Below are 21,247 nucleotides of genomic sequence, written 5' to 3'. Positions count from 1 at the left end.
TAGAATTTTAATATTTACAAGTTTTTTTTAAGACACCCCCCCTTATTTGACCCATGAGCTATCAGAAATGTACTGAATATTTGAGGACTTTCCATCCTCTTTCTTTCCTGGTTTTAGCTGTCTGTTTCCACTATGGCACACTGTTTAACATTTCTGTTTCCTCATTTACTGGCATCTGGTTGGTAACCCACTGTGTGGTGTATGGTAACCAAGGCAAGCTGAGCTATTGGAGGGCTGAGTGGCACTCCAGTTCATCACTGTAACCATGGCAGAAGAAGCTGGAAGCAATGCTCACTAAATACATATCCCAGGGTGGTAGAAACAAACTGTGGGTTTATCTCATTTACAGTCACCCTCAATAAATACCTGTTCAGTTAAAAATGACACTGTTATATGGGGGAAAGAGTTTAAGGCTACACTTCCACTCTCCATGTGAAAACAGTTGCATTCAGTGTAGAATATCTCCACACAGCCTGGACAGAGGGACTTCTGTTACAGAGCATTTGGGACTTGCAAGTTAACAAAGGTAACCTCCTTTAGAAAACAGGTGGTATAAGACATGTCAGTCATGATGTCTTAAGAAGGACAGGATCAAAGGAGATGAAGTGAGCTTTAGCTGAGCGGATGAAACAACTTTGGAAGTTGCCAGAAGAGATTAACACATGACCAGTTTGATTTCTAAGGTAGCCAAGGACACCTAGGAACATAAATTTGCCTCCATGCATGTATATCTATCATGGAATAAAACAAGTATAAATAAACACATACATAAGTTCTAATATTAGACTTTGGTTCTGTCCCTTCTGCATGTGGGTGTTGATGAATGTACTTTGGAAAGAAAGGGAAAGAACCAGGATTTGTAACAAACTTAGTCTGTGCTAGGTGGGTGTGTTCATCACCTTGTTTTTATGTAACAGCACTGATGGGTGGCAGTTAGCATGTCCCACATTTTGTAGATGGAAAAAGTAAATCTGGAAGAAGGTCCATCTGGATGCCCGAGACCCTGCAACCAGCTTTCTTCATTACTGAACCCAAGCCCATTTATTTACCAGTGGAACAGGATCTAAGGAACTAAGTACTAGCTGTTGTGAAAGGAAGCCAGCAAGACTAAGATAATGGACTAGTATTTAAAATACCTTTTTAACTCAACACAGGTTTTAAGCTTCTTTTCACTATAGACAAAGTGAGGATGGGGGTTAATTTACTTAGTTAAACTTGGTGGCTAACAACTTGTTTGTTTGGCACATCTCAGCATCACCAGTTTTGAAAGGTGAAAAGAGGGGCATGTATGTCAGCCTCATGCTGCTAGTTTGAATAACTAATGAGGACTACACTCAGCCAGTCATGAGTTGGTTCTGAGCAAAGGGCAGAGTGTGGAGGCTTTGGGGCAATGTCTTTTTCAACCATAAGCACGGCTACACCCTTGTCTTTGCACATTTTAGACTCTCTGTCAGACTAGAGAGGGAGAAATCCAAGCAACAATAGCGTGAGGCTCTGCTACAAAGCCACATCCTGAGCAGAGTCGGGCACTAGGTGGTCACAGAGAGGGAGGAACCAGGTATTTGCCTTCATGCATTCATCCAAACAGCCTTGAGTCTCCAAGATAGTGGAGATTTGTACTTGAGCAATAACTATACAATGAGAGTTACTTCCTCACTGGACAGATGCCAAAGTTTGTTTCTTGCTATCTTGACTCTGCTGGTTAACCACACTGACAGCAGAGCCTTCTGGATTGCTTTCTACCTGCTGAAGATTAGGTACTTTTGGCACAGTAGATTTTGAGCCTCTGTGCTTGCCATAACCCAGCAATGTTTTCCTGTTTCCTCTAAATGTACTTTGGTACTCACTGAACTCTGGGGCAGTCCAGCCTTGGGATTACTGACTGCTAGAGCTTGAAGGTAAGAACACAATTTATCTTAAATGTTTGGCCTAATTTGTGGTTGTATATTCTTAGTCTTCAGTTGTGTAAAGTGCTAACGTAGAAGTAGATTAGCTCAAGCCAGAAAGATCCTAAGTCCCTAGAAACCTGAGAAAAATAATAAAAAGGCTTATTATGAAACCAATACTGGCTAGGTTTGCTTTAGAAGTTCATGCAATCTCCTCTCCAAGGTATCATTTCCCTATGCACCCTGCTCTCTTCCCTAGCCCTGCCAGCCTCTCCCCTGTCAGCCAACTAGACTTCTCTAGCTATGACTGTTATGTCCTAGCCTTTGGCCATTACTCAAACTAGGCCTATAAAAGGGGCTTGACCAGATCCCCTGAGCAAGGTGGTTACTTATACAAGCACCATGGCAAAGGATCTGTAAAGTCTACGTGCAATGTAAGATCCACTGGAGGCTGAGGGTGGAGGATTACTGTGAGTTTTGAGGCCTGTCTGGAGGACAATGTGAGCCCCTGTCTCAGAAAAAGATTCAAAAGGCTAATGGTTGGAAAAGAGCAATGATTTCTACCCACAGAGATTGTTTCACAAAGGAGGCCACACTGACTTAGCCTGACAGGATGAAAAGGTGGCTGTCTGGGAAAGTTTGTGTGTCTACCTGCCCAATTCTAAACAACAGCAGGGATGATAGCTGATGCAACCTATAAGCAGAGGCCAAAGAGAAGGTGACCAGGTCTTGAAATTTCTATGGTGATTAACAGCATTCTCCCCCTCCAGCACCATCCACTCTCTCTCTACCCTCCTGCTTACCTCCTTCCCCCAAGCTTCTATCAGGTTCTACTTGGCACCCCCCACACCCCGCTTCACCCTCACCAGTGGTCCTCCAACACAGCATGTGGATACACAATGCACTAGGCAGCAAGTACTTTTAATCCACCATCAGTCCTTGGCAGCAGGAGCAGGTTCGGATGACTGTCTTTCTCTCACAACCCTGCATACTGTGGCCATCAGACCACCCAGTGTGCGTCTTGACATTTATTCCATGAGGTTATCAGAAGTAGAAAGTGCCACCCTTCTAAGCACTGGATATCCTTAACCTGCCAGGCCTGAGCACAGCAGACTGGAGCTAGTTGCTTGTTCTCCTGAGATCAGCTGCTGCCCAGCAGCAGGAGAGAGGCTTGGACTACACACTAACTACAAGTCTGGGGACAGACCCCAATTTGAGAATCTGATTTCTACTGAGCCTCTATGGCTTTTGTATCACTGTAAGATCAAACATTCAGGAATCCTCTCCACCCTACCCCCAATCTCACCCACAGGAGAATGGTGCTCATTGGGCAAACCTCCACTACTGAACCACACATCAGGCCTCATCTGTGCAAGGTTCACACACTTTCACAGCCTCATCCAGCCCCTCAGCTCTACGTGTCTAGTACACACAGCCTGCTACAGAGCTGGTGGTCTCTGTGGACTGAAGATTGTCAAGTCATTACGTCCCAGCCACAACTCTAAACCTCCCTAAACCCGGCAAAGGCTGGCTCTTTTTTATAACTACAGGATAAAACACACTCCTTAAGGTCTTTACAGCACCTACCCACCTTTTTATCCATGCCCATTTCTGCATACCCCATGTTAAAGTGCTAAGCCCTGGGGACTTCCCTACCAAGGTACACCTTTGCTGAAGGATCCTAGCTATAGTTTAAATGTGATTTGTCTCCCCAAACTCTGGCAGGAGCTTGAGCCTCAGTCTTATGTTAATTAATGCTAAAGAATAGAACCTTCAGTGGGGCTTTTGTAAATGGATCTCCCATAGCTTCATAAGGAGAAAGGAAGAGTGACCGGGAAGAAAGACAAGGCCATTTGTGTCCACTGGGATGTGACAACACCCCAGGCCTGTGTGTGTAGCTGTTTGGATTTCAAGCCTCCAAAACTATGAACTAAATACAAGTCTCTTTTTCTTTTTGTTTTTTGAGAGTCTCACTGCACAGTCTACCCTTAAATTAGTAATCTTCCTGCCTCAGCCTCCCAAGTGCTGGGATACAACCAGGCATCACCATGCCCAGGCTCTTTTCTCCAGAAAGTAACACAAAGCTCACTGGTGCAGCCTGCATATGCTTTCCTGTATTCAGTACACCAACCCCTCCCATATTATCCTCTAGATTTCACAGTCTGGAGTCATGAATTTTTATTGCTAAATATAAAGCAAATGCCTAGAACAGCATGTTATTATAAGGTATACATCCAAGCCTTCAGCCAAACCAGGAGGGAGCAAAAACTTGCCCAAGAACAAAGTTGCATTCCACATGCTCCCCTTACCCAGTCTAGCGTCTGTCCTTCCCCACTTCAAGAGCAGCCACTGTCCTAATATTTCAAAGAAACATTCACTTTCTTTTTTTTCTTCATTTTCACATACCAACCACAGTTCCCCCTAGCTCATGGACTCTGGTCTAATAGCCAAGGAACCTGTACAGACTGGATGTGGGTAACAGTTGTGTGGTTTGAGCAGTTTGTGGGCCCCTGGCAGTGAGACCAGGATTTATCCCCTAGTGCATGAACTGGCTTTTCTTTGTGCTAGGGATTAAGCCCAGAGCCTTCAGGATGCCAGGCAGCTCTTCTCCCAGTAAGTTACAACCCCAGCAGCCTTCTGCTTTTTCTTTATAATTTATTAACACGAGTGACCGAACATCCTTAGACATAATAGTTTAGGTTGGCTTGTTAGTTGTTTTTGGTCTTTTTAAACGTGTCCTTTAATGATTTTTTTAAAAAAAGATCTTTAAATTTTTTTTCTTACCATCTATGTGGAGGGAATGTATTATTGTCCTGCAGACTTATGAAGGTCTGCACCCTGCTGATTTTACCCTGTGCTGAAGTTTCATAGTATCCTGTCCTCTAGACTTCCCAAACATTCTTATCTGGATACAGTTGGAGTGGCAGTGATTTAGCAGGAATCCTTCATAGAGAAAGCATTCTCCATTGAGACAATGTCTGATTGTCTTTCTTTTGTTATTGATTGAATATGAAGGCCCAAGATTTTGTATTCATTGAGAGTTGCAAGAAGGCATTATAATTATATGAAAAGAAAAAAAAAGATTTTCTTTTATTTATTAGAATAATTCTATAAATAGAAATGTGCCTTCTAGTACTATTTGATCAATGGATATAGGAAAGCCAATGTAAATGATTAATTCCCTTTATTTTCCAATGTTCAAGAGAAGAGCTAGTTTCTGGGCTTGATCAAGTGCCCTAGTCTAGGCAGTTTAATCAACTTTTTCACAAGTCTGGAGCAAGAAGTCCCAGATCATGGTGTTAGGTGGTATGTTTTCTCAAGGCCTCTGCTTGCAGGTAGCTACTTTCTACTACATCCTCACATGGTGCTTCCTCTGTGTATCCCCTGGTCTTTCTCTGTGGGTCGAAATCTAAGAAGAGCCCCAGTATGACTGAATTGGAGCCTACCCTAAAGAAGTCATGTCGACTTAATCAACACTTATGGGTCCTATCTCAAGCAGTCACATTCTAAGATATGGAGAATGGAGCTCGGCTTATGAATTTGGAGGCACATGATTCAGTCCGTTGTATCCAACAATTCTTTTATAATATAAATAGTTTTCTGTTGCTCACAAATTTAACAACTTAAAATGACACAGGCACATGGTAGTACATGTGGTAGTGCATGTGGTAGTACATTCCTGTAATCCCAGCACTTGGGACCAGAGGCAGAAGGATCCTGGCAAGTTTGAGGCCAGCTTGGTATAGCATTAATCTTAAAAGTCTTATTAATAAACTCAAATCTGAAGCCAGTTATTGGGGTGAACCCTGGAAGATCAGAGAAGCAGAACAAGCCACAGCTTCCTCACCTTGCCAGTTCCACAGGTGATCCTGTTTCCTCAAACTGGATGCCTCTCAGCTGAACTGTGCTGCTCCAAAGCCTAAAAGCTTAACAGCCAAATGTTTCTAGTTTCTGGTCCTCACGCCTTATATAATCTTTCTACTTTCTACCGTCACTCCCTGGGATTAAAGGCTGGATTTCTGGGATTAAAGGCATGTGTCACCATGCCTGGCTGTTTCTAATGTGGCCTTGAACTCAGAGATCCAGAGGTATTTCTGTCTCTGAAATGCTAAGATTAAAGGCGTGTGCTACCACGGCCTATCTTCATGTTTAATATTGTGGCCGTCCTGTTCTCTGACCCCAGATAAGTTTATTTCAGGGAACACACAATGTTTTGGGGAACACAATACCACCACAGCTTGGTATACATGGTGATACATATCAGGGCACCATTTAGAAGGAAAAAAAAAACCCCCTGGGTTTATTAACTCATACTATGTTATTGTTGTTGTTTTGAAACAGAGTCTAACTGTAACCTAAACAGGCTTCAAACTCACAATCTTCCTGCCTGGCTCCCTCATAGTGCTTGCCATCATGCCCTGCTGATCATTTTCACTCCTGGAGGTCAGACATCTGAAAGATCACAGGCTCTGGGTAAAATCAAGGTGCAGAGTTGCACCCCCGGAGGCTCCAGAAAAGCATCCCTGCTCAGTATCCTTCATCCCTGGTCAGCAGCCTTCAGTTCTGTGCAGGTGAAGGACACAGGCTGTGGCCTCAGCTTCTAGAGGCCTTGATGTCCCCTCTGTCTCTGAGCTGGCAGTGGCAACCAAGTCAAACTATACTGAGTGCCCCCACATCCTCCAGCAGTGCTCTATTGGAGATTAGGATGAGAACATCTTTGGAAGCCATAATGGTGCACACCACAATTTTCATTGGAAAAGGATAAAAATGCATGAAATCATAACAATTCCTGGATGACATAGTCTTCCTTGTGCATATGGGATTATTGCAAGGGCTTTTTTAATTTTTTGTTTTGTTTTGTTTTTTGGGTTTTTTTTGTTTTGTTTTGTTTTGTTTTTTGTTTTTTTTTGTTTTTTTGAGACAGGGTTTCTCTGTGTAGCTTTGAGCCTTTCCTGGATCTCACTCTGTAGACCAGGCTGGCCTCAAACTCACAAAGATCCGCCTGCCTCTGCCTCCTGAGTGCTGGGGTTAAAGGCGTGTGCCACCACTGCCCAGGCCTTTTAAATTTCAATCCACACATCCATACCTACAATCTAAAATGAGGCAATTAAAAAAAAACAAAAAAGATGATGGGATTTATAGGCAGATGCTAGCTGAGGTCCTGAGCAAGCCATCAATCCTGTGACTCACAAGCCTTCCCATATTTAGAAGAATGAGAATTATTTCTTTGTGTTAACATTGTGATGTGAATTAGAAGAAAAGGGAAATTTTGGGCAGGGTCTAACATAAAGTCCCGTGAGAAGTGTCAATGCTCCAAACCAAGTAAAGTACCTTATACTTGTTGCCTCAGCACAGAGTGAGAATGAGGCAGGAGTTCTTCAGTGCCAGCCTGGGATACACAGTGAGTTCTGGACCACTTTGGGAGAGAGAGAGAGAGAGAGAGAGGAGAGAGAGAGAGAGAGAGAGAGACCTTGTCCCACTCTTACCCCTTCCCCTCCCCAAAAGGAAGAGAAGGATGAGGAGATGGCAATAATCTACCTTCCTCTGCTGAAGCTGACTCCACCACATCTCAGAGCATCATCAAAAAGTCCACCCTTTCTGCCATATTATTATAGCTGCCACTTATATTTGTAATGTTTTCAAGAATAACTGGTTGTTTCATTTTCTACAAGTACTGTGTCTATTCTAGAGAACTCTGCTGTCTCTGAGAGTCTAAGTCACCCTGAAAGCTGGTCTGGCCAGACTGGGCACACTGTTCCTTCTCCTGCTCCCTAGGGTAGCTGAGCCAGTGTCTTTTATTCAATTTCCAGCAATTATTTACTCTGACACTTTGCATAAAGACCCTTCTCCCTTCTAGTGTTCTGTGGCTCAAGTTATGTAGGAATTAAAAATGAGTTAGTGTATAAAGGTACTCAGCCCAGCACATTGTAGCAGTCACTGAATGTCACCCTGCCAATCCTTGGGACAGCAGTAGTAAATGTCTTCGGGAATTGCAATATTAATTTAATCTTGAGTAATGGAGGCTCACTCCTCCTGCTGTCATTTTTGTGTATTTCCAAGTCTTCTAGGTATAGCAAACAAACATTACAAAAGCATGCATCTCTCCCAAAGAGACAAAGTAGACTAGAAGCATGCGAGAAGATATTCATCACTAGTCATAAAGAATATGCAAAACAAATCTATTGGGATGTATATTTGAGCCAGTTACATTACATGCCAATGACAGAGAGTACTATACAATGCTGGTGGAGGTCTCAAATGATACAGCAACTGAAGAAAGGTGCTATGAGAACTTCTCAAAAAATGTCAACATACAACCCTGCAGATGTGCTTTGAGTTATATACCCAAAAATATGAACACGGGGTCTTAGATATGTGTGCATTGTGTTTAAAATGGCATTATCCGTGATGCCTGAAAGAAGGCACTCAGGTGCCCATGGATAAGCAAATAGATGAACAAAACATAGTACAAGCAGGCATGCAATAATAGTCAGCATGAATTAGGAAGGAAATCCGATGACATACCAGAATCTGGCTGATCCTTAAGAATATTAAACTACATAAAACAAACCATTCACAAAAGGACAATTTCCATTTACTTACCTAAAGCATCTTGAGTTCAAAGAGATAGAGAAATGATGGTAACCAGGGACCAGAGACCAGAGATTTTGCATTAATGGGCACCTAGTTTCCATCTAGGAAAGTGAAAAGTTTCCTGGAGATGGAAGGTGATGGTAGACATACACCATTGGAGATATTACTAATGCCACAGAGCTGTGCACTTATAGCTATTAGTCCTTTTCATGCTGTGTATGCTTTGCCCCAGTATTTTTAAAATTTCATTATGTTCTTTTCTCACAGGGACTGGACCCTCCTCCATGGCGCTTACCCCAGAACTGAGCCAGCAAACAAAAAGTAAAGAGATAGTAGGGGTCACCCTGATGTCTGAAACTGTGGACAACTGGAGCCAAATTCAGACCTTCCAGGCCAAGCCAAATGACCTCCTCATCTGTACTTACCCTAAATCAGGTAACTTGGCAGAGTGAAAGCTCCAGCCTTTCCCTCTGAGACAGCTGAACTCCTTACCTAGTTAGAACTCCCTGCAATGGTCAACCTGCCCCTTTCGGTCCCATGGTGGGCCCCATCTCAAATACCCGTAGCCTTGGTTTTCTGAAGCTCACTCTCCTCTGCCATCACTGTTCCTGGGAAGAGATGAGCTTTGTTGATCCTGTTCTACTCTCCACAGAGATCCAAAGTCTTCCTGCCAATACGGATAGGATCCTGGCCTAAGTGGAAGGTGAAGCCAATACCTGGCCCCACATCCCTTCTTCAGGATGCTTGAAGAAAGAATAACCAGTTTGAGGACTCTAACTCTCCCCTATCTCCTCAGGGACAACATGGATTCAAGAGATTGTGGACATGATTGAGCAGAATGGGGATGTAGAGAAGTGCCGGCGAGACATCATTCAACATCGACACCCTTTTATTGAGTGGGCATGGCCACCCCAGCCATCAGGTAAGAGCCCCTAACTCCCTATGTGTTCATCTCCTGTCTTGTCTCCTTCCTTGCCTTGTCTCTCAATCTGTCCTCTTCCTCTTCCTTTCCCCTCTCCCAGTTTTTGAGACAGGACATAGCCCTGGCTGTCCTGGAGCTCACTATGTAGACCAGGTTGGCCTTGAACTCACAGAGATCTCCTGAATGCTGAGTTAAAAGCATGTGTCACTATGCCCAGATCCATCTCTTTTCTTGTCTTTATTCCCACCAAATGTGAGTCAGCAAGGAAGAAAGATGTACGTAAAGGTGAAGTTCTGCCTTATTTTCTTATCACACCTTTTGCTCTGATCATGTGCAACTGTAGAACACAGGAAAACGCAAAACTTGACTCATTAGCTGTTCATAGACCTCTGCTCTCAGTAGCCTACCCTATTATAACCAAGTGCTTCCCGTACAGTGTCTGATAATTCACAAATCACACACACAAGAGCGCGTGCACACAAGAGCGCTTTGGAACCCTAAGCACCACTGCTGTGAGGGGAAGTCTAGCATTGAAGTGGGGGCACTCTTGGAGCATTCACTGGCAGGCTCTCATGAGTCCTATCAAATGTCTTCAGACAGTAAGCTCCTGAGCAGATGCACTTAGGAACCTGGGACCCAGGCAAGAGGATGTCTTCAAGTCAGGATGTCCTTTTTGCCTGTCTAGCTTCCCTGTTTCTCAAAAACCCTGACTGTGTAGGTGGCCACTTGCTTTGCAGTTCCATATCTGGTCCAGCCCTCTGACTCCTCTTTGGGGTACCATCCCAGCATAGACTATTCTGACTGTGATTTTTTGTGTGTGTGTGTGGGGAGGGGGTGATCTTCCAAGTTGTCTTTCCTAACTTCCTGTCATGTGATTTGTTTCCTCATTTCTCCTGAACTGGCTTAGATCATTTTTCATCTAGAATAGCTTCATTTTTAGAACAATTGGATATTTTGATATTTGACACCCATTCAGGAAACAAGAGGACAGTGTGTGGTTTCCCACTCTCAAGAGAAACTATTTTTATGCATCACAACCAAAGAAGGCACAAAGAAATTACCCAGGCACCCTCTACAAATAGACCAAGTTTTGCATTTTCACCCTTTTCCTGAGATGATAAGTGCTTCATCTTTCAGAGACACACATAGAATTCTGCTCTGTGCTCCGACCTTCCAGAGTCCAGAACGATCAATCTCTTCCCCACAGGGGTTACTGTGCACAGCTCCAGGGACCACAGATGGCAGCTGTCAGCATAGTCTCTCCTGCCTTTCTGCCTGGCAGAGCCCTTTCACTCTTGTCTCCAGGGGTGTGTCTCTTGAATGAGGCTGTCTCTTTAAATAATAGACACTTCTGTTCTGCCTTCTCTGAACCTTTAAATCAAGTCATGCTTCTTTCCTTGCCAAATTGCACACTTCTTATCTCTTTCTGTTTTATTTGTTCTCTTTTACTGTGGAACTGGGGTAACAGTCACGAGCAACAACTATAATATGACACTGTCCAGTCTTGAGATGTCCTTGCTAAACCAATTAGCCCCTTATTGGTGAATTCAAATTCATGTTGATTCTTAAGACATGAGCAGTATGGGGTCAGACTCTTCACCAAAATGTAATAAAATAACTTATAGCCCAGTTCTCAATACGGCCCCTCTAAAACATCATGAGCGGGGTCTTCATTATCTACTCTTTTCTTGGCATTCTGGCCTTCCAAATCACCACTAGAATGGTCCAATAAGCTCTGCTTGTTGTACTTTGGGGCTCTTCTAGCTTGAAGCTTGACTTTCAGCTCACATGAGTACGTCAAGATGTTTAAGGCAACTGATCACATTGCATCTATAACAAGGACATAGAGGTGAATACTAATGCTCAGCTCACCTTTTCCTTTCTGTTTAGTCTAATTCCTCATTGTTGCTACCCATGTGAGCCTTTCTGGAAACCTCATTGTAGACATACCCACCTAGAAATATATTTCACAGTGATTCTAAGTCCAGTCAAGTTGATAATGAAAATTAAGCATTATATCTGGTCACCTTCCAGACCTCACATCACGTAAGCAGTATGGAATGTCACTTCACAGCATACCCTCCTGCTGCTCATTTATAGTTAAATGCCACTTATTGTCAGTCATATTTCTAGTTTTTTTAAGTGCCCTCCTCTCTGTGACAGGTTTCCTGATTCTTCATATAAAAGAATCTTTACTATTGGCTATGAATCAGAGTCCAGATTCAAATGTGCCACCTAACAGTTTGAATTCACCACAGTCCTTGATGTGACAGAGTAAACCCCTTGAGATACCCATAAAATGCTTTCAGGTTTGGGGTTAGAGAGGACTCTGAGAAGAGTTTAATTTGATATGGAAGCCTTGTTAAAAGATTTGTTAATGCCATGGGGACACAGACAGCAACATGGAAGGGCTCTGGTGAGAACCTAGGTGACATGATAGAATGAGGGGCCCCTTCTTATAGGGCTCAGAGGAAGTGGGAGGTTTCATGGAGCCAGGCTGTCTCTGATCCCTATAAAGCAGCAGGAGGAGAAGGAATTCCAGGGTAGGAATGTGCAACTCCAGTGACATGTGTGGAGTACCCACTGAGGTTGTACCCATTGCGCAGGTGAGTAGTATGTTGCCACTGGTAGCTCTCTGATATCCTGAGGCCTGGTAGCCTGGACCTATAAATTTCCTTGGAGAAGGAAGAATGGATGGAGTCTGCCATTCTCCTGGAATTTGGGTACCCAGGAAATCTGTTAGTCTGTGGGCTTAGAGATCCACATGTAAGTTCTTGATGGGGACTTGCCATTTCCTTTATAGAAGAAAAAGACTGTTTCACGTGGGCCTGAGGACCAGTCTGATTTGGATTTTCTCAATGGGACACACTTATCTAAAACTCCATCTTATCTTCTATAACCTGACAAAGTAAATTCATTCAGAGCTCATATCCAGCTCCCAAGCTTTGTAAGTCTGCAAACACAAAGGCAATGCCAGTAATTCTCTAAGGGGTTCCCCAAAAAGCCCCCCCCAAAAAAATAGGAAGATCTATGTGTAGATGATACATCAGGTAAGGATCACCTGGAGTTGGAAGTCCCAATGTGCTGGGCATACTGTGCAATCATCTCCTGAAATCTGTTACAGGTGTGGATAAAGCCAATGAGATGCCATCCCCAAGGGTACTGAAGACCCATCTTCCCACTCAGCTGCTGCCACCATCTTTCTGGACAAGCAACTGTAAGGTAAGACAGCAGGAGTTCCCCTGGGGGGTGGGGCAGGAAGCCCAGAGAGCTAGGCCTCCAGAAGCTGGGGAGAATACCTTCCTTTGCAATCTCTATCCACTACCTCTGAGTATTAACACAACAGTAAAATCAAGCAACACAAAGATAGACTCAGTAGAGTGTTTCTACAGATGGGCTCAAATACAATGTGAAGGCAGAGGCCAGACTGAGGTATTAGAGATAGTCTATTCTTCAGTGAAGTATACTAGGGGGGTGGGGAGTAGGAACCATAGGCTGTAACTTATGGGAGGTCACATAGAATGGAGCAGAGACAAGACTGGGTAGAAAATGTGCAAAGGATTGCTTGGAACAGTACCTCAAAGTAAAGCCACAGAGCAGATGCTTGTCTGCAACCTCAGAAGCCTCCAGGTTTGTTTCACTGTTTCTAGGACTATGTCATGTACCCTAGCATCTATTCTAGTTTGTTCCTGCCACATAGAGAATGCTGGACCAGGTGAAGTGTGTCCAAGGATATAGTAACCCTGCGTGGGTAGAGCTGAGGTCCTAGAATGAGCTAATATTTGCTGAGAAGTATATGATGCTCATAAGTTGGAGTAAAATAAAAAAGGAGGACAAAAAGGGTCTACAGAGACGGTTCAGTAGTTAAGAGCAATGGCTGTTCTTCCAGAGGCCCCGGGTTCAGTTCCCAGCACCCATATGACAGTTGACAATAGTCTGAAGCTTTAGTTCTAGGGAATACAATGTCCTTTTCTGATTTCTGTGGGTACTGCATGTACATGGTGTAATACATACATGTAGGCAAAACACCAATATAGATAAAATAATTTAAAAATTCAGTATTGTTTTAAAAACACTAAAAGATGTCTAGATAACAGGAGTATAGTTGGGACTCGCATGAACAAATGACTTGCCTCCTGACAGTAAAGCTAAGTGAGGGGTGAAAATTCTATTTCTGGCATTACTGATACTGGATATCACAAAACTACTGAGGAATGCCCCCTTTAAGTTGTCCAACTGAAATCAAACAAGGTAAGAAAGTCCCTGGGTTATAAATAAATAAATAAATAAATAAATAAATAAATAAATAAATAAATAAATAAATAAATAAAATTCAGGAAAGTAAATTGAGCCAGGAGCTATGCCAGGATATTTGATGCCCTGGGTATCTGAGAAACATTACCTTTGATGTTTGCACAGGGACTGGAACAGAGCTTCAGCACAACGAGGAGGAGAATGAGGAAATAAAGCAAAGAAAGCAGAGGTACCAAGGGCCAGCATCCTCCATGAGTAGGTGGAGTAGTTGTGCTCTGTGGTCCAGAGAATGATCTACAATAGCTATGTAGTGGGTAGTAAGATGTAGTGGGTAGCTGTTCCAGCTTTGACCTGGAAGTAAGGCTTCTGGTAACTGTCATGCCTACCTATGACCAACGCCTGAGGTGGAGCCGAGACAGGAGCCCTTAAGACCTGAGATCCGGGGCTGGATAGATGGTTCAGCAGTTAAGAGCACTGCCTGCTCTTCCTGAGGTCCTGAGTTCAATTCCCAGCAACTACATGGTGGCTCACAACCATCTGTAATGAGATCTGGCGCCATCTTCTGGCCTACAGACAGAACACTGTAGGTATAATAAATAAATCTTTAAAAAAAAAAAAAAAAAAAAAAAAAAAAAGACCTGAGATCCAGATGTGCCAGCTTTCTTGGTTCTTGGTGATCCTGGATGCTGGATGGTAGACCAAGCAGAGTTCTTCAGAGAACCCAGCTGGACTGCACCTCACCTCTCCTGAATCCTGTAATCAACTCCTTTACTAATTCTACGTTATCCCCCCAAATAAACCTCCTTTTTAACTACATGGAGTTGCCTTAATAAATCCACCAATATCTGGTGCCCAACATGGGGCATGAAACCATGACCCTGGGATTAAGAGTCCCATGCTCTACTGACTGAGCTACAAATATAGCTATGTTTTCAGTTTTGAAGGAGTGAGTTTATTAAATATACAACAAGCCAAAGATAAGAATAAGAATAAGAGTAGGCAGCAGGCAGATGGAAGAAGAAAGAGAGAGAGAAAGATATGATCAAATCAGGTGCTCAAAGCATTCATCAGAATTGACTGAGCAAGCCCTCTTGGAGTAGTCAGCTGGAGTTCCCAACAGAGAGAGTCCCAGTCAAATCAGAGTGTGCCCCTAGGTAAGGCTTCCAAGTCAAGGAACAAGTAACAGCAGAAAGATAATATCACCAAGGTGGGACTCACACTGATGAAGATCCCTTAGCACAGACAGCTGACTTAACCATCAATGGTCCCAGGCAGAGCAGAACAGGCTTTCAAGTAAAAAGACAAATAGCAGCAGTTAGAGATAGTATCAGCAGATCCTGTGCTCATAATGTTTTCCATAAACTGACTGAGGAAGTTGAGGCATCGGCTGGAGTTCTAGGTTGAGCTTTCTCCCTATGGCTGAGCTTTCCCAGGTCTGAACTTCTTGCTTCTCTTTCCCAATGAGCTAAATAAAGTAATGTCTGTAGGAAATAGTTCACCTTCTAGATGTTCTCAAGAACACAAAGGTTTTACTCAGGCAATTTCCCTGTTCCCTTTCCTTCCTGTCACAGAGTTAGGGGACCAGTCTATCCCCAGATAAGGGGTCCTGGAGAAGACTTAGATAAACATGCTCAGATGTGAAATGGTGATGGAATGACTCTACTTCCAGGACCAGCTTCTCAGTGAACTCAAAAAACACAAGACAATTTACCAATATAATACACATTGTGGATAGTAATGGAGACCCTGGGCAGCTTCTGGATAGCCTGTGTCCTCTCTCAAAGTTTTTAAAAGATGAGCTCCCTCTCCCTGCCCTGTGCAAGACACTACAAGCTCACAAGTCAGCAAAGGTGACCCCCACTGCCAGAGTCAGAGTTAGCTCAGGCCCCAGATTACCACCATGCTCAGCAACTTACATTTAAACATACCCAAAGGAAAGACCGATCATAAGGGTGACTACTAAAGGAACAGCAGAGTTAGCCCCAAGAACTTCTGACAAATCTACTATATGTAGACATAAGAGAATGTTAAAGTTGTACAAAAATGAAAAATTATATCAAAATGACATGGAGAAATAAGATGCAATTATAATCAGAATCATCAAATAAATAAATGGTGTTTAATAATTGAATATATATATATATCCACATAAGTAAAAACTAGCCGAACTCTCAGGTTATACATCTGAATAGGAAAAAAAAAAGTGTGAACGTAGAAATGGGAAGTAATGAGGGCTGAGGAAAGAAGCGAGTCATGTGATGTGACTGGAAGTTACACACATGGAAAGGAAAGAAGAAGACACTCACAAAATGCCACACTGAAGTAAAAGACTATGTGAGATTTAAAGCTTATGAATTCAAGCAGAAAAAAAAATTAAGCCAAACACTTAGAAAACTTTCTCCATTGGAGCATGGCCACATGATGACTTGGGAGAAACGTGTTAGATCTCTGAGATGGTGACAGGGTCTCTCAGCAGTGTTTCTCAACCTGGCCCTTATTCAACCAACCTAGCATTTGCTTAGTCAAGTATACAAAAACACATAGGAGCAAAAATAATTATCTTGGAGGAATGTCTGTGCTCACAGACAATTGGAGACTCAGTCATGGTGCTATTCCATGACACAAACACAGGACAGAGCTACTGCTCGTCCAGAAACCAAGCTGAGGTTTCCGGAAGGCTCATTGGCATACATGTGATGACAGTTGAATAACAGGTCTGAGTTTCTAGAGGAAGAGTTTGCTCCTGATAGCAAGGGGGAAATCAAGACTTGAGCTAGGAATGAGTTAATAGGGCCTGGCTAGACGCAGCATAATTGGCAATGATGTTCCAGGTTGTACTGCCCATGCAGAAGGGTTGAGCGTCCCTCAAGGGGACTCAGTCAAAGCAAGAACTCAAAACTTCACATATTTATGCCCCTTTAACCCACCTCTCTTCCTTTCTAAAGTTCCTTTATGTGGCTCGAAACGCCAAAGACTGCATGGTTTCCTACTACCATTTCTATAGGATGAGTAAGAGGCTTCCAGACCCAGGCTCCTGGGATGAGTATTTTGAAACCTTCATCAATGGGAAAGGTAAATAGAAATGCTCGGTGCCCCTATGTTCTTACTCCAATAAGGTTGAGTCGAGAGTACCAACCATGACAGTTGAGTCCCTAGAATGCCGTGTGCCTCCTTAGACAAGTCCCACCACTAACAGGGACTAGGTAAAGCCAATAGGCTGGCTTTTTTCACAGTGCAGAACCCTAGCTCTCAGCAAGCAGCCCCATCCTGCTTCCAAAGCCTGTATTCAGGAATTCCTGGCCTGTAGAGCTACCCTTATCCTGGATATTCCTGTCATAATACAAGAGTGCGGGTGACTTGCATAATCCACATGAAACACTTTCATTAGCATTTAAGGAAAAAAATCCTAACACTAATGCAAAGCACACAACCTCAGAATCAAGTATCTCTGTGTCCTTAGGATATATCAGACACAAGATTTTTCCTTCTACCATATCTCTAGCCTCTGATGAAGGAGGAGGAAGAGGAAGAGGAGGAGAAAAGCCTGACTCTCAGAAGGTTTATGTTCATAAAAACTGTTCTTGTTTGTTACAGTAATTTGGGGATCCTGGTTTGACCATGTGAGAGAATGGTGGGAGATTCGAGATAGATACCAGATTCTCTTCCTCTTCTATGAAGATATGAAGAGGGTAAGTAAATTACTGCTCCAGGATCAGGGACAGGGAAGCTGCTTGAGGAATGTGTTTATGACAGGGATGTCTGGACAAATGGAATCATATTAAAACTCTATTCCAGTCCAACTCAATGTTACCGTCACCCACAGGACCCAAAGCATGAAATCCAGAAGGTAATGCAGTTCATGGGAAAGAACTTGGATGAAGCGGTGCTGGATAAAATCGTCCAAGAGACATCATTTGAGAGAATGAAAGAGAATCCTATGACAAATCGTTCAACCGTTCCCAGATCTGTCATGGACCAGTCCATTTCCCCTTTTATGAGAAAAGGTTTGTGAGAAAAGATAATTCTTTATCTCTAATTCTGAGACAGTATACCCCAAACACACATACTATGCTCCTAAGAAGGCTAGAGACTCATTCCTGTTGTACAAAGATTCCACAAACTAAATCTTACAGATAACTAAGGCCAGAGCTATTCTTGGTGCACACCTCACTGGGAACCCTGCCTGAGGTTAGACTCACCAGCCCTGAGATCTTGAAATCAGTATTAGTACTCTGCTGTAGGGCTCTTCTTGTAAGTACAGCTACTGTCCACATGCATGCCTCCTGTCATCCACCTGTGCCTTTCTCCGACTCCATAGCCACTGCTTCGGCTTCTATTCATGACTTAGTTTTGACCATGACCCTAAATCGCTCAGGCTCATGACTTTTAACATGTCCTGCGGTGAACCAACCTCTTAATGCTTCCTACTTCCTGAGAGAGGAATTCTGATTGGCCCAGATGGTCCAGTTTTAAGGGGAAAGAGTTATTGTTTACTTAAACATTAGTACATTAAATAACTGTTTTTTAAAAAGTCAATACTGATTTGACCATTTCACACAGATCCTCACTAAAACCCCTTTCCCAAGAAGCTAGAAACAGCATGAAGCCCCACCCCCCACTTCATTGACATAGGCACTCCTTTCCATGACAGTACAACCAGGAACTGGGGTTTACATACTGCTCTGCTGTATCTTTCCTTTTTCTTTCAGTACATGAGTTCCCCGTCCCCCCCCCCCCCCCCGCCCCCCGCGCCCCCATCCTTGAAGTTTACAAAGTATCCCAGGCCCCTGAAATGAAACAGTGTTACCTCTTTCCTTAATCAATGGTGAGGATTTGACAGGTAGCCTTTCTTCAAGCCCATCCACACCCACCATTCTCGGCATACACTTGTGTTTTCTTCTGTGCTTGCTTGCTTTGGCCCATAGACACAGAAATACAGATACCACTATAGAAATTTGTTCACTAAAACAAAAAACTGTGGCTATATTATACAATTTTGCTTACCAGAATATGAACCATCTCTCTAGAGCAACAAACACAGATCTCTGCTCATCACTGTTTGTTCAGGTCTCATGGACATGCTGTCATTCATCATAGTATTCCTCTAATTATAAAACTATACAAACTATGTTTAAATTTTTATGACTAATGCTACAATAAACATATTTGTTCATCAAACTGAATAATTTTCCACAAGAATCACAGGTGTTACACAGAGTATTCCCCTATATAAAAATCATTTTAATCACTGCTTGTTGAAAAAATAGTTTGTCAACCTAATACCTTCAAATTCTTTTTCAATGAGACATAATCTACATAAAAAATGACTTACAGAAATTAATTATACAGTTCAACCATTTTTGTAAAAACAAAACAAAAAACTGTAACCAACACCTGAATCAAGGCAACAAAGAATTCTATCACCTTGGGAAATTCCCTCTGATATCGTTTCCAGTTAAGCTCTTCCTACAGAGAACAACGTTCTCATCTGTCACTCTCAGTTGATGGTTGATTTTGCTTGTTCTTAGATGGCATATACTTGGAATGTCACAAAATATATTTTCTTATGCCCAGGATCTTTGGCCAGCAAAACATCTTAAGATCCCCTGGTATAGTTATATGTCTTCCATTCCTTTATTTTTTATAGCTGTGATTATCCAGTATGTGTGTATACCAGAGATACAGCCAAGATCCCAGGTCACCAAGTGCCCTTGTATCAGTTGTCCACTTGATTTGGAAGCTGGCACCCCTGCACAAAGACCACTAGGACTGCCACTCAGACAAGAGAGCTGAGGAGTTGAGGGACTGGGTCACTGTCAGGCCAGCTCCAAAGTGGGCACTCCACACTCTCTTAAAGGACATGAAGTCTGTCAATCAGAGACTAATGCTCCTGTCTGGGCTTCATCTTTTAGGAACTGTGGGTGACTGGAAGAACCACTTCACTGTGGCTCAGAATGAGAGGTTTGATGCAATCTATAAACAGAAGATGGAAGGAACATCTATAAACTTCTGCATGGAACTCTGATCAAGTTGTTCAAGTTGTAGAGACAGATATCAAGAACATGGATGCTATCTGCAAGCCTCAGCCCAGCCAAAAGAAGCTATGAAAGTACATTGTAAATATAGAGGATTGTGGCTCAGACTCTGGGATTATTAATATCACATTATGATTTTATAAAAGCAGATCATGGATAATGTGTATTCTTTCCACTATTCAGTAGAAATTCATAAGACAGCTTAATAATCCAAGGAAAACCTAAGTAAGACTTGAATACTACAAATTTTAAGCTTCTAGTCATCTAGAAGAGTGGTTCTCAATCTGTGGGTCATGACCCCTTTGGAGTCACATTTCAGAAATCCTGCATATCATATATTTACATTACAGTTCATAACAGTAGCAAAATTGTGGTTATAAAGTAACAACAAAATAATTTTATGGTTGAGGGTCACCACAACACAAGGAACTGTACTAATGGGTCATAGCATTAGGAAGGTTGAGAACCACTCTTCTAGAAGGTATAGCCTGACTCTGAAATATACTACATTAAGTACAAACACACAAATATTAGATATCATCTATTCAAATGTACATGAAATTCCTAATGTCTTTTTGCTCAATCAGGGTTTTGCCTGGTTACAACAGAAAGAATCACTTTGTGGACAACTTGTTGCAACCAGTCCATGGGAACATGTTCCACCTGGGGGAGGAAAATGAAGGAAGGACTCCAAGGAGATGTCAGAAATCCAAACCTTAATAAAGGGAATCCTAGATCTGTGTCATAAAAGAAACAGAAAGAAAGCATCATATCACGATGAAAGCAGAAGGTAGGCATGGTGCTCAGTTTGGAGACAACTGGGTTTTGACCAGCAGTTGTCTCATCTGAGGAGCAACCTGTAACCAAACCCAGTGTCTCTTTTACCTAGTTTCCATTTTTGCCCATTTGAACTGAGTCTGTCTGTATTTGGTTGCCAGCATACTTACCTCTGTCTCCCACTAGCTCCATGTCTTAGTCACCCTTTTACTCCTAGTATCCCAGGCAGTGTGGGGGCACACAGCATGTTGCATGAGTGAATGATGGCACAGAAGACAGAAAGGCAGGCATGTTTCAGGTCATAAATCCTCAGCTTTTACCTTTTCATTTTAGTTTCAAACAGCAACATTCCAAAGCTGAGAGCAACAAGGGGTAATCTATGGTGAAAGCAGGAATCCAGGGTACATTACAAAAGCTAGAATGCCACTTGCTTTCTATCAAGCCTACACTTTCTCCTAAAAGGCCACATAGTAAAGACTTGGACCCAGCACAGTGTTCCTGCGAGGAGGAGAAGGTGTTAGAAGGTGTAATAGAATTCAGTGGGTAGAAGCTAGGTTACCGGAACCTGCCCTGGAAGGGAATGGGAGTCCCAGGCTCTTGCTCTTCCTTTCTTCTCTTTCTTGGCTATGAGGTGGGCAGTTTTGCTCTGCCATCTGCTTCCATCATGATATTCTGTCCATCTGACCATGGAATGTAAATTCCAAAACCATGAATCCAAATAAACCTTTTGTCTTTAAAAGCTCATTATCCCAGCTACTTGTTATAGTGAAACAAAGCTA

The 21,247-nt window shown here is 42.8% G+C and overlaps 1 protein-coding gene across 1 annotated transcript; it reads left to right on the top strand.

The window, feature by feature from the left end:
* The first annotated feature begins 8,764 nt into the window (after nucleotides 1-8,764).
* Nucleotides 8,765-19,681, top strand: LOC118575613 (sulfotransferase 1C2). Its single transcript, XM_036176083.1, has 7 exons — nucleotides 8,765-8,915; nucleotides 9,277-9,402; nucleotides 12,527-12,624; nucleotides 16,602-16,728; nucleotides 17,251-17,345; nucleotides 17,480-17,660; nucleotides 19,569-19,681. The coding sequence occupies exons 1-7, from the start codon at nucleotides 8,765-8,767 to the stop codon at nucleotides 19,679-19,681; spliced, it is 891 nt and encodes a 296-aa protein (XP_036031976.1).
* Nucleotides 19,682-21,247: the final 1,566 nt, after the last annotated feature.

This window comes from Onychomys torridus, unplaced genomic scaffold, assembly GCF_903995425.1.
Source record: "Onychomys torridus unplaced genomic scaffold, mOncTor1.1, whole genome shotgun sequence".
NCBI lineage: Eukaryota > Metazoa > Chordata > Mammalia > Rodentia > Cricetidae > Onychomys > Onychomys torridus.
This window is presented reverse-complemented; position numbering and strand designations above follow the sequence as displayed.

Coding starts and splice junctions, on each gene's coding strand:
- LOC118575613 (XM_036176083.1), top strand. CDS start 8,765: ATGGCGCTTACCCCAGAACTGAGCCAGCAAACAAAAAGTAAAGAGATA. Junction 8,916..9,276: donor CTGTACTTACCCTAAATCAG/GTAACTTGGCAG, acceptor CTATCTCCTCAG/GGACAACATGGATTCAAGAG. Junction 12,625..16,601: donor TCTGGACAAGCAACTGTAAG/GTAAGACAGCAG, acceptor TCCTTTCTAAAG/TTCCTTTATGTGGCTCGAAA.